At 35.2% G+C, this 13,608-nt stretch overlaps 1 protein-coding gene across 4 annotated transcripts in view; it reads left to right on the top strand.

Annotated features, from left to right (window-relative positions):
• Positions 1 to 13,608, top strand: part of RFX2 (regulatory factor X2) — a 139,071-nt gene that overhangs the window by 96,707 nt on the left and 28,756 nt on the right. For 2 of the 4 annotated variants that reach the window (XM_074309160.1, XM_074309181.1), the window contains exons 5-7: positions 549 to 623; positions 8,754 to 8,935; positions 10,851 to 10,970. In XM_074309160.1, coding sequence (XP_074165261.1) covers positions 549 to 623; positions 8,754 to 8,935; positions 10,851 to 10,970 — 377 coding nt within the window. The remainder of the gene's footprint in view (positions 1 to 548; positions 624 to 8,753; positions 8,936 to 10,850; positions 10,971 to 13,608) is intronic. The other 2 variants (XM_074309189.1, XM_074309171.1) reach the window with 1 other exon arrangement.

Below are 13,608 nucleotides of genomic sequence, written 5' to 3'. Positions count from 1 at the left end.
GGCATCATTACATTAATCTGCTTGTAGAGTCCCTTGTGAGTTCACAGAAGTCTGGAAAGTAGGGAGACAGTTTTATTTCTTGTGAATCTCTTTATGGTCCCTAGAACAATGCTTGAGTGTTGTGGGTGAACAGTGCTTTTGGACAGAGAGCCAAGCCCTTTAAAGGGGAGTAGGTGACAATCAAGCTTTTTTTTTTTTTTTTTTTTGCTGTGGAGGGAAGTTGTGCTGAAGGGAGTGAACGCTTGTGCACACTGTGCATGGCTCATAACAATCAAACCCAGAAAGGCTAAAGCACTGGACCTCACTGGGCTGCTTTATGTTTGAAAGGCTCTTTGGTTCCTTGCATGTAATGAAATAACATTTCTTTGCTACAGCTTTATTTCATAAAAACTGTGCCTCATTTACCTGCCTTATGTCACAAGTCTTTTTTGATAGGAAGCATTAATCATAATTTGGATATTAATAAAAACAAATCTTGGCTGATGCTAACTCTCTGATTTCCTTTTTTTTTCCATTTTATTTTGTTTTCCTGCACACATTTTCTTTAGCTTGAAATGGCGATTGAAAACCTACAAAAAAATGAAGGGATTACATCACACAAAAGCAGTTTACTCAACAGCCATGTAAGTTAATGTCTAACTTTACAATCTGTCCCTACTTTGCAAGTAGCATTTATAGACACTTTAAAAACCAATAAATGACACCGGATAAGCAACAACCTTAGTTGCTGTAGCCTCATTTTTCTGAGACAACTTTTTAAAAGAAATTTGTTGCACAAACTAGTTTTTATTAAAAAACCATGAGAATATTTTTTTTACTCTGCTATTATTTTCCAAACCTTGCAGGGGAATATTGCACATTTCTTGTTAAGTATGTTGGAAAAACTTGGTTAGTTTCTCTATTTTTGACAGAAAACACTATCAAGTGAATTTTAATTGTCTTTAGCTCAGTAAGAACATGTGGATTAGATATTACTGGAATAGATAATTTAATAGAAGACTTCCTTTTTAAGGTTAAGTTGGGGAATTATTTATTCCCCATTACATTTGTCTAGTTCTGCCAAGTCTTCTGAACTAGGTCATGTGTATGTGTTTAGAAATTCATTTTTAGCAGACAGACTATTGAAGTTATAATGGATTCTGATTTGTTGCTTTGTGGGAAAATGACTACTTCCTAAGGAATAACCGATCATTTTTTCTGACCTGTAAAAAAAAAAAAAATCATCCTCAATCTTCATTTAGATCCAGTCTTCAGCTTGAATCTGTTGTCCTGAGCAGAATACAACACACTATTTGTTGTCATTGCTAGAGATGAGAAAGGATCCTATTTGATTTGAAATTAAGTGATACCTGACAAATTAGAGAGTGTGTGGGGTCAGTGGCCTGAATATAAATTTGGATACAAGGTCCTAGAATATAACTATTCCAGAGGATAAGTGTTTATGGATTCTTGCAGGCAATCATTCATAAAAGTGCTAGATTCTTGAGAGTTGGAAGTCCTAAGGAATGTCATTGCTTGCCTGGACTTCACAGGTTTCAGTCCCAAATCAAGCTACTGTACATCAAAGGTAGTTCTGGGTCAGATAGCTCCTGGCTCTGATTTCATTCCCCACCTTCCAAGCTGTATTTGATCTGGCCCTATCACCTTAGTTATATAATAGAGAGTTATGTGGTCATTATAAATCACCCTCAGAGGGAGGAAAAAAAAACCAAAAACTTACTTTTTATTCTCAGTGTTAGTCTTGAAGTCCTAATTCAAAAAAGAAAATCAAATTATATTGTGGAACATGGAATAGATGTGCTATAGATGTCTCTAACTAAAATTGTTCCAGTAGCACTTTATTATGTCATTTTGGTAATTATCCAAGTATGATACTTGCACAGCATAATTGTTTTGGGAAGAACTAGCAAAGTTTTGTAGTAGTATCTCGAAAACTAAGATAGACCAGACCAGGTGTGTCCACTAAAAATTAAAGTGTCTATGACAAAATACATTTTCTCTCATCTCTCTGAATACAAATAATGCTTAAGATTGTCTAACCAATTTCTTTTGAAGCAAAACTTTCTTTGATTACTTCTCTACAAATTTGCCTCTTTGTTTTTAGCCTAAATTTGCTGTGTGTTTTCTTGCCAATATTTTGTTATAAATTTTTCTTTACTCCTTTAGCCCATTGAATAGGGCTTAGGAGTTTTTTGTTTGCTTATTTTTATGACTTAAAAGTAAAAAGAAGTAACAGAAGTAGAGAGGTTTAAAAAACATCACTACTAAATAAACTTTGATTTTTTTTTTTTAAAGAGAAAAAATGGAAGAGTATGTCATAAAATACAATATAATTGTTAGCACTTTGTCTGGTGCTTTCATAACAATGTTTTTAAATGTTTGACTACTTAGCTAAAGTGCTAACTTGCTAGTGTTAGTATCTTGCCTTAGCATGGTGAATTAAGATCATTCATAAATATGGGGAATTAAGTGTTATAACTAGATCCCCACCCCAGCTCCCTTGCCCCCATACTCCTGAGCATTACAGATTCTTCAGGCATAAAGAATGCAGCCAGAGCAGGTTAAGTAGGTTGGGCTTATGGCAGTCTGTCTGTCTTCTTATCTCTCCCCTCTAAATTCAATTGAGCTCAACAAACATTTCTAAGTGTCTACTCTGTGCTTAAGAAAGAACTTTCAAAATAGAAATAGCAGGGAAGAGCCAACTACCATGAAAGATTGGTGAAAGACTCTCTCAAAAATTTCTATTCAGAATAATGTAATAATAAAAAGTGCCTGGTCTATAGACTCTCTTCAAAACTGAGCTGAGGTACACCTTGTCCATGAAGCCTTTTCTATTCTCCAAACTTCCTTCCCCTGCCAGGACTTTCCATCTCCACATTACCTTGTACTCATTTGGTAGATATGATATTCTGTATTGCTTATTTATGTATGTATTGTTTTCTCCATTAGAATTATCAGTTTCTTAAGAGTGGGGTTCTCTCACCTTTGTATTTGCTTTCCTGATATGGAGCACCATGCCTGATGGCTAGTATAGAGGAATCACTTACCAAATGTTTGCTGATTATATATTTCTGTCAGTCAATTAGAATCTGGAATTAGGTATGTGTGTGCTATATACAGGTATACTGTGTACATATGTATATGTATTTGTATGTAGGAAGAAAAACCAAGAAGTGTATGACCATTTTTTATAGAGTCAACTTAATGGAAAAGATAGAACAATATGAAAAGAATGAAAACACAGGTAACAAACACACAGATATAGACATAACTAACTCAGATTATATCTTTATATTGTATGTATTTCTGAAGTACCTAAACTTGAGGGTTTTAGAAAATGGGTTGCTGTGTTGATTAGTATTGGCTCAGTTAATCAGTAAGAATTTATGGAGCACTTGCTATAAATGCCAGGCACCAAGGATAGAAAGACAAAATTTTTAAACAGTTTCTGATCTCAAAAAAACTTATATTCTAGGCATGGACTGGGGGAAAGGGGGATGACATTTAAAGATACCAAAAATATATTTATAATAAATACAAGATAATTTTAGAGGAAAGTGTTGATAGCTGGGGGAGAGGATCATGTACAATGAGGTATTTGAACTGAGTTTTTAAGGAAATGGATTCCAAGAGAGAGTGTCACCTCTGCAGACTACATGCTAGGCATGGAGGACAGCCTATGTAGACACAACGATGGGAGATAGGCTGTTCTGTGTAAAGAAGAACAGTGGGATAAGTTTGGCCAGACTGCAGAGTATGCCAAAGGGAATAATGGATAATAAAGCTGGAAGTAGGTTAGATCCAGGTGGTGAAGGGCTTTAAAAACCCCACAGAAGTTTTTATTTTGTTTTGGAGATAATAGGGAGTCATTGGAGTTTATTGAGCAGGGTAGAACAGTGTTTTTAAAAAGAGCTTTGACAGTTGAGTGGAGAAGAGTTTAGAGAGGGAAGAGACTTCAGACAGGAAGACCAGTTAGAAAACTACTGCAGTGGTCTGAATGAGTAGAGGAGTGTCCATGTGAGGCTCAGTGGCCAGTATCTACCTAGCTAGAAAGGGAATTCTGTTACTAAATCAACACTTTTCTCACTTGTGGGGCAAACCAACACTTACCTCCCGGAGCCAGTTATTGAGAGGCATGGGGCTTTCATGAGATGCATGCTTAAGTGACTTCCCTTAGTCTTCTTTTTACAGGTTAAATAATGATAGTTCTTTTCACCTTCTCTCAAAGATGCCAAATTCTTGTTTCTGGATCCAAGTTACTTAAGTGATAGATAGGTTTCGCAACATTTTTTAAAAAATACTTTGGCAGCATTTGTTTAGTTTTCCTTTGTTTTCAAGCCCTTCTCTGCTTTCTATGATTTTATGCTTTCTATTTTTCACAATAGTGCCCATGTTTCTAATAAATGACTATTGCCATAATTATAAAGAATCGATCAAGCATCTACTTATATATGTATACTGTTTGAGGCTTTTTTCAGAGTAATTTAAGCCAATATTTGGTTGAAGATCTAGGATCTTTCAGTCCAAGACAAATCAGATTTAACAGAGACAAGTATGTATAAAACATACTGGTTTCTGCAATTTTGGATATTACCTTCTTGAACATTCATCACTTTATACAGCAGAATTCTGGCATTTTATAGTTTATGTGCATATAAATAAATGGGCCTCATCTTTATTAAAATACTTCCAAAGATCTATGATTTCATGATATCCACTGATGCTCCAAATCATAGGGGGATATTTTCACTAATTGCTGTGTAGACAGAAAAATGTATTGCTTAGTGGCCAACCTACTAGTAATCAACCTGCCCCACACATAACTGATTTTGTCTTGGAGTTCCCATACTCCAGGTATTGTATAAGAATACAAAGCCATTCCATGTTAGGAAAGGACTTTAGAGTAAGATTTTAGTGGAGAATAACATGAAATGTGTTTTTAAAAATTTAGGGGGAATTGCTTTAAAAAAATTTAATATTAGACCTATTACTATTCTTTGTGATAGAGATGCCCAGGATGTGGCGAGAACAAAAACTGATAAATTCTTGCTCTCTTCTTAGTTTATAAGGCTTTCTTCTGTTCCCATTTCCTAGATAATTATGGGAGCTACCATCAGTGTTGCCTGGTGAAATTTGGAGATAGGAACTTCAAAAAATTGTGAGGCACTCAGCTTGCTAGATAAACATTACCTTTTGTACTTTCTTATCTTTAAGAGGCATGGTTTCTGTGTGTGTGTGTATGTGTGTGTGTGTGTGTGTGTGTGTGTGTGTATAGCTGGAAATCTGGCTTCAAAATCTTGATATTCTCAGTTCATGTCCTGCCTCTAGTCCACACTTGCTGTATAGCCTTAAGCAAAATATCTATGCTTCGTCGTGCTCTGGGCAGTTCTCTAGATTGTAAGTTGGAGAGAAGTTGCTAGCTTACACTGATAGGAGTTTCATCTTTTAGGAGTTTTCTATGTTGATAAAATCACAGATGGTCTCTCATCCACATCCACATCCTCATCTCTATCTCCTCCTTCCTTTGGAGATAACTCAGAAGCCTACCATCCAAAGAATCTGACTCAATTACTTTGTGGAGGCCATCTCAACCTGAAGGAGTGCTGGACTTGGAGTCAGGAAGAATCTTGTCTCTGACATTCAACTAATTTTGACAGTGGGCAAATTATTTAATCTTTGAGCTTTAGTTGACTTGGGGATAAGACAGTATTGTTGAGAGGCCCAAAGAAAATAATGCATTATATACATTATTTTCTTTGGGCCTCTCAACAATACTTTACCAAACCTTAAAGCCGTATGTATTAGAATTATTACATTTAACAAAGGTAGGAATCAATTTTAAACTTCCCGATGATTGATTTTGTGTTAATGGAACTGGTATGGGGGTAGGTATTCTTTGATTCTTATGGGAAATTTAACCAGTAACTTAATTTTAACTAAAGTACTTGATGCCTTTTAAAAAACAAAAACAAAAACAAACTCTTTCAGGTTACATAATGTTCAACTACTGAAACAAATGAGGGAGAAGATTGAAATCAATAGTATCCTGCATTGGTGGATATTCCATAATACTTAGGTACAGGTTTTGAAAAAACTGTCAAGATAAGCATGAGAGCAACATTGAACAACTAATAATTAATTCTGTCAGTGAGAAGTTCTCTTATGGAACTTTTCTAGGAGTTGTCTGGTTGATCTGCCATGTTATGATATATTCTGTACCCAGCCCTACTTGGAGAAACTTGGTTGAAAATTGCCTTCCATCTTATATTCCAATGATTTCTTTTCTTCTAATCCATCTTGGTTATTACTGCCAGAACGAATGATATGCCTAAAATATTTCTTTGACCTAATTATGTCATTGCTACCAAAAAAAAAAAATTCTCCAACTCTTTGGAAACAGTACAAGACTTAGAATCATAAGGCCTAGGTTCTCACAGGAACTCTACATTTGTTAGTTATGGGGCCTTGGAGAAGCTACTTTACCTTTAAATTTAAATTTCTTACCTATAGTAAGGTCTGTCTTCCTAATCTATCTCATTAAGAATGGTGAAAGCCTCAATGAGATAATAAATGTGAAGAGGATTTGAAAATTGTAAAGCAATAATCTGTCAACAAGAATTTATTAAACACTTATCACATGCCATGCCTTCTGTTAACTTTTGGGGATACAAAACAAAAACAAGATAATCCATGTTCCCAGAGAAGTACATTTAGGATAGACACAAAATAAATACATGATGAAAGTTGGTGGGAATTAACAAGTGGAGGAATTCAGAAAGGCCACTTGAGGTGGGCTTTGAGGGATAAGGAAGGAGACGGTTCCAGTTTTGGGGAACAATTTGTGCAAAGGCCCAGAGGTAGAAGATGGAATGGAATATAGAAGACAAGACATAAGGGGAAGTAATATAATTAACCTAGAAAGATAGGTTGAAGTCAGAGAAGTCTAAGCCAGAGAAGCTTATTATTTTATCCCAAGGACAGAGGGGACCCACTAATCTTCTTAAACCAGGCTTGAAGAGAGTATGCTCCTGATGGGCAGGTCTACAATTTAGGGATTTGTATGGAAGATAGATTGCAGAGAATACCTATTAGAAAGTAGCTGCAGTAGTCTAAGTGATAAGGGGGTCTTGACTGATTATGGTGCTTATGGATGTTAATGTGAGATATTAAATAGACTTAACACAACTTGATAACTGATTGGGTAGGAGTTAAGGGGAGAGAGTGAAAAGTAAGGGATGACTCAGATTACAGATCGAGGTGCCTGAAGGAATGGCGATACCCTAAACAGAGGATAGTTAGGATGAAGGTTGTGTTTGGGAGACAAAATAATTATGTTTGGGATCTATTGAGTTTGAAAATGGGAAATCTCGATGGTGATCTTCAGGAATAGATGGGGATGTGAGATTGGAATTCAGGAGACATGAGGGCTAGATATCTAGATTTAGAAATCATCAATAATAGGTAAATCCATGAAAGATAAGATCACCAAGATATAGAAGAGGAGAGGGACCAGGAGAGATATACATGCATGCAAGAGGTGGAACATGAATTATGAACCTGCAAAGAAGACCAAGAAAGCATCTCTTAGGTAGAGAGAAAATCTTGAGGGACCTAAATTATAAAACTAAGAGAACATAGAGTATATAAGGAAGGGGCAATCAGTAGAGGTCCAGAACAGTGACAATCAAGAAAAGATCATTAGATTTAGCAATGAGGAGGTTATTAGTGACCTTGGAGAGAATAATTTGAGTCAAATGATGGTGTCAGAAGTTAGATTGTTGGTGATTGAGAAGTGACGGGGAAAGGGGGGAGTGGAGGGAACTAGCATTTATTAAGCACCTATTATGTGCCAAACACTTTACAAATATCATATCTTTTGATCCTAACAATAACTGTAGGAAATAGGTGCTATTTATGATCCCTGGATTAGAGTTGAGGAAACTAAAGAAGAAATATTAAGTAATTGCCTAGGGTCACATAGCTAGTAGTCTGGAGCTGGATCTGGACTCAAATCTTTTTGACTCTAGGGTCAATATTTTATCTACTGTGTTATCTAGCTGATTGAGAGGTGAGAATGTAGCTACAACTAGGTGGAGACAGCTTTTTTCTAAGCATTTAGCTGTGAAAAGGAGAAGAGATAGTTGGTAGGATCAAACTTAAACTTTGGGAATGTCATGTTTACAAACATTTTTATTAAGTACCTGCTATGTACAGATAGAAAGGCAAAAGGGTCCCTCCAAGAAGCTCTAATCTAATAAGAGACAATGCAGACAACTATGTAACAGCAAGTTAAATTGGATATATTGGAGATAATCTGAGGGAAGGCACTAGCATTGAGGGAGACTGGGAAAGATAATAAGAATTTAAGAGTAAGCAAAATAATTAGATTCTTACTAATTGTTTTTTCTTTCTGCTTATCTATATTTTATATTATTTTAGTATTGGAACTTATCTCATTCCAATAAAATTAGTAGTGCTGGTTTCCAAAAAATTATGGTTTTAATTTCCAAAGTAACTGACTGAAGAATAGATTCTGACATTTAGCTTCTTATTCAAATTCAGATTTTATATACTGAAGGAAAACAAAAATTCAGGTAAATTATCCTTTCTAGAGTGTCTTGAATGTAGATCATATCATAGTTGGATCTCCTGATTAAGTTGATTAGGAACGAAGCAAATAACAGTATTAAAAACTAATCCCGCTTAAATGTTATTTCCAGCATTTTTTTTACAATACTTTTTTTTTCCTTTAGCTCCAGTGGCTCCTTGATAATTATGAAACTGCTGAAGGTGTGAGCCTCCCAAGAAGTTCTCTTTATAACCATTATCTTCGGCACTGCCAGGAACATAAACTAGATCCTGTGAATGCTGCTTCCTTTGGAAAACTGATTCGGTCTGTGTTTGTGGGGCTGAGAACACGAAGGTTGGGGACAAGGTTAGTACAAAGGAGTTTGATTGAATATATATATCTGACTTCTGTCAATTCCTTTTTTCCCTTTTCCAGACATATATCTTAGGAGCTATGCAGTTTCCAAACTCTGCATAGATATTCTTCCCAAATTAGAACTAACACCAACTTGATTCAAGCTTATTAGCACACTGGGGTTTATATGAGCTAGCAACGAGAACTGTGATGGTATTTAGACCTGTTGTAGGATTGAGGTATCATTTAGCAACTATAGACCTCTTTATACTGCAGGAATCAATTTCAAAAAGCTAATTTAAACTTCAACTTTTAAAACTCTGTCCTTTTTGATGTTTAGAATCATCCTTTGCTTTTTCACTATATTTGATTTTAATGCTTCTTGATTCTTCTTGGGACAGGTTGGTTTACTGGACTTTGTCTTTGTCTTCATTGCCATAAATGTCATATTCTACCAGGAACTTTTTATTGCTTATTACCCATCCACAAGTTCTTTTTACCTGGAAAAGATAAGCATTTCTTTGAGATAAAATAAATATTGTTGGCAAGGCTAATTACTGTGGTGGTACAGTTTTGTTTTTGTTTTTTACTTCTATCTGTGCTCTCATGGTTCAACATCTTTGGTATCTTCTATATCTGCTTATTGTCTGGACTACAACCAAAATGGATTAGGTTTTAAACATTTGTGGTTTTCTTTGAATTGTTACAATAGGTCAGGGAATGATTTTTGTTGTTAATCACAAAGCTCTCCACTGAAGTCCTCTTCGGATGCCTCAGAATGGCATGAAGACATTTTGGAGCTTGGGATACAATTCCAGCAGCAGCTTTTGACATTCTCTCGGCCCTGGCTAAATCATCCTAGTAGCTAATTACCATGGGAGGAATTTTTTTCAACCACAGTAGCTCTTAATAACTTTATGAGGTTTCGAGTGACTATTGTCTGCAACAGTGGAAAAAAGAATACACTGATGATATCAGATCCCTGAAGAAGGAAAGCATAGCTTTCTTTACATAGCTGTCATTTTAAACTTGCTGTAATTAATTTCTCTGGAACATAGAAGATACAGGAAAAGGAGGAAATAGAAAAGCAAACAAAGATAGCAAAGGTGGTCAAATTGAAGTCTTCAGAAGACACTACAATCATTGGACCTGAGGTCCACACTATGATAATATTGCTTCTCTCCATCTCTCCCACTTTCTCCTGTAGCTGTACCATGGGTCTTTTAAGGGTGTCCTGTCTCCAATCTTCCTAGGTGACACTTTAGGGTTTTGCTTTGGTTCCCTTTTTTTCTTCCTTTTTTCCAGTATTCTATTGGACACATACTTGATTCACCATGATGCAAAGGGGATTTTTGGCAGCAAGGAGATCCCAGGCTCGGCCTGTTTTCCATTGCTCTTGGCTTTCAGAGTGGGCCCCATTTGGGAAGGGAACTGGGGGACAGGACTCCTAAGACACTGATGTATTCATGTATGTATCTTGCTGTATTAAAAAATTTAACTCTTTATTTTGATTTTTTTTTCTTCTTACGCACCTTATCTCTTATGTTGATAATTTTGACTTAATTGACTTGTCAAATAGTTTAAAATGTCTTTGGCATTATCTCTTTCCTGAATTAACTAGGGAATTGAATAAGCAATGTATTGCTGGGAAAGGTTGTAGAATTTCTTAGATAATATTAAGCATAGGAGAAATAGCAGGTACAGCCTATCTAAAATAGCTTGTTGGAAGCTTGATTGGAGGAAAGAGGGATGGAGGAGAAACCTCTAGTTATCACTCCCTTCCTAATTTTTTCTGTGATTTTTAGTAAAGTGCTTTGCAGACTTTTAAGTTTAATATAAAAGTTATTATTTATCAATTATCTATTATTGAAAAGACAAATTTATTTAAACAGTAAAGATATCTGGGTAGTAAATGTTTTCTTCCTAGGGGAAATTCCAAATATCATTATTATGGGATTCGTCTAAAGCCGGACTCACCACTGAATCGATTACAGGAGGACACACAATACATGGCAATGAGGCAACAGCCAATACACCAGAAGCAAAGGTAAGTGGCTACTCCTTTTTATTCTGCCAGACAAGACCATGAACCAGTTCCAAATATAGCTTTACTTAGACATGTCTTTTACGTAAACTCCAAAGATTTTGTTGCTCCCTTGGAAAATTGGCCAGGAGACAAAAAACATTTAGAATTGAATATTTATTGAAGGTCTTTTTTGTGTAAGGTATTTTGCCTAGGCCCTAAAGAAATACAGAAAAGGATACATTATTTGTTGTTGTTATTGTTGTTTAGACTCCGGGTTTTTACCAGATTAATGAGAATCAAAATTGACAGTTCAGAAACAAATAGAGTTACAAGGCAGATTACACATAGATAAAGCTATACCCCCAAAACAAACACAAGTCCTTCAACATTTTTATCGCTAACAGGTAAGATTCTTTAGAAAACCCATTTTACAAAGATGTGATTAACTGAATTTTCCTAAAATTATATTCATTCAAAACAGACTTATCAGGGAATTCTAATACAAGAAAGTTAAGAGGACTTTGAGGACAGTTGTTGCCCTCAAAAAAGCTTACAATGTAGTTGGGAAATTGACACACATCAAAAATTTTGGTATCAGTTCAACAAATATGTATTGAGAATATACTTAGTGCACAGCCCTATGTTAGCCTCTTTGGGTGATAGAGAATTTGTATTTTATTCTTACCCAATTCTCCAAACAATTTATAATCTAGTGAGGAATAGGAGTTAGTCTACAATTAACAAGGTAAAATATGGTAACTGTCTATGTGTATTGTGGTGTAATGAAAAGAATTCCAGATTTGGAGCCCAGAGAATCTAAACCTCTCTTCCCACCATGCCATTTATTAGTAAATCACTTAACCTCTCTGTGTGACCTGGGCTAGTAACATAACCTTTCTGAGCCTCAGTTTTCATCTTTATAAAATGAAGACATTCTACTAGATGATTTTGAAAAAAGCCTCTTTTAAGTCTAAAGTCTATGGTTCATATTTATTTTATTTTATTTTTAAAAAGGATCATAGATTTGGAGCAGGGAGGGACTGCACAAATTTTGATGGGGCTTAGAGTAGAGATTAGCTAAGGGGATTAAGGAAAATAACTTTATAAAGGAAAGGGGAAATTGATATGAGTCCTGAAGGAAGCATTGGATTTTGACAGATGGAACTTTAGCAGGAAAGCATTCCAGTTGTAGAAAACTGCTTGAGAAAAGTTAAGAGATATAGAGAAGGAAAACCTAAAAGCAAGGACATGAAAAAATAATCTAATTTGGTTGGTATGTGGTACACGTTTAGGGAATAGTGGAGAATTGGGTTTAAAAGAGAAGTCTGGGGGAGCTAGGTGGCGCAGTGGACAGAGCACTAGCCTTGAATTCAGGAGGATCTGAGTTCAAATCTGACCTCAGACACTTAACACTTCCTAGCTGTGTGACCCTGGGCAAGTCACTTAACCCCAGCCTCAAAAAAAAAAAAGAAAAAAAGAAAAGAGAAGTCTGGGTATCCTCGGGGGGAAGGGGGTTGTAATTGCCATTGTTTTATACTTTTTTGCAGACAGCAGGAAGCCACTGAAATTTTTGAGTAAGAGAGCGCAAGTTAGTACTTTGGGAAAATTAATGTAGTATCAATTAATTGGAAGATGAAGACCGAATAGAAGGCTATTATAATAATCATTGCAAGAGAATTCTGCAAAGTTTCATATATGGATAAATTATCAGATTTTAAAATATAATCTCAATTTTTAAGAAATAGAAGAAATTCAAAAGATAAAATACATGGAACTGAAAAGCTTCTGCACAGACAAAATTAATATACTTACCATAAGAAAGGAAATGGTCAAATGGAAAAAAAAGAATCTTTCTATCAAATTTCTCTGATAAGAGTTTAATATCTAAGATATTAAGAGCAGTAGCCATTTCCCAATATATAAGAAGTCAAAGGATATGAACAATCCTGAAAATAAAAATTGCAAACTTTTAATAACCACATAAAAGAATGTTCCATATTACTAATAATAAAAGAAATGTTATGTCACACCCTGAAAATTAGCAAAGGTGTCAATGTAGGAAAATTTGTGGGAAGTAGGAACTTGATTAGTGGAACTATGAATTGGTACAGTCATTTTGGAAAGCATTTTGGAATTATTAAAAAAAAAATTATTCATACCCTTTGAAACCTGACTTTTACTCCAAGAAAGCCACTGATAAAAGGAAAATCTCCGATATACACAAAAATATTTATGGCAGCACTTTTTTGATAGCAAAGAATTGAAAATAAATTTAGATGCCCATCAGGTAGGGAATAGCTAAACAAGTTGTAATACATAAATGTAAAGGGACTATTACTTTGCTGTAAGAAATGATGAATGTGAGAAATAGAAATATCTATGTGAACTGAGTAAAGTAAGCAGAACCGAGAAAATAATAGACCTCATGGCACCAATGTAAATATAAAGAACCATATACCCAGAATCAAAAGTGAATATTGAAAAATTTTAAAGAATAAGTATGGGACAAAAAGAATAAATATGGCTTGAAAGACGACATATAAGATGACATTCCAAATCCACTCTTTACTGTAGGTTGGAGCTCTAAAGTGGTGTTATACCATGCATGTTTCTAGACGTTTTCTTTTTTTTTTTTCCTGAGGCTGGGGTTAAGTGACTT

The sequence above is a fragment of the Sminthopsis crassicaudata genome, chromosome 1 (assembly GCF_048593235.1).
Source record: "Sminthopsis crassicaudata isolate SCR6 chromosome 1, ASM4859323v1, whole genome shotgun sequence".
In the NCBI taxonomy this organism is placed as follows: domain Eukaryota; kingdom Metazoa; phylum Chordata; class Mammalia; order Dasyuromorphia; family Dasyuridae; genus Sminthopsis; species Sminthopsis crassicaudata.
The sequence above is the reverse complement of the archived record's forward strand: the minus strand, read 5'-3'. Positions and strand labels throughout refer to the sequence as shown.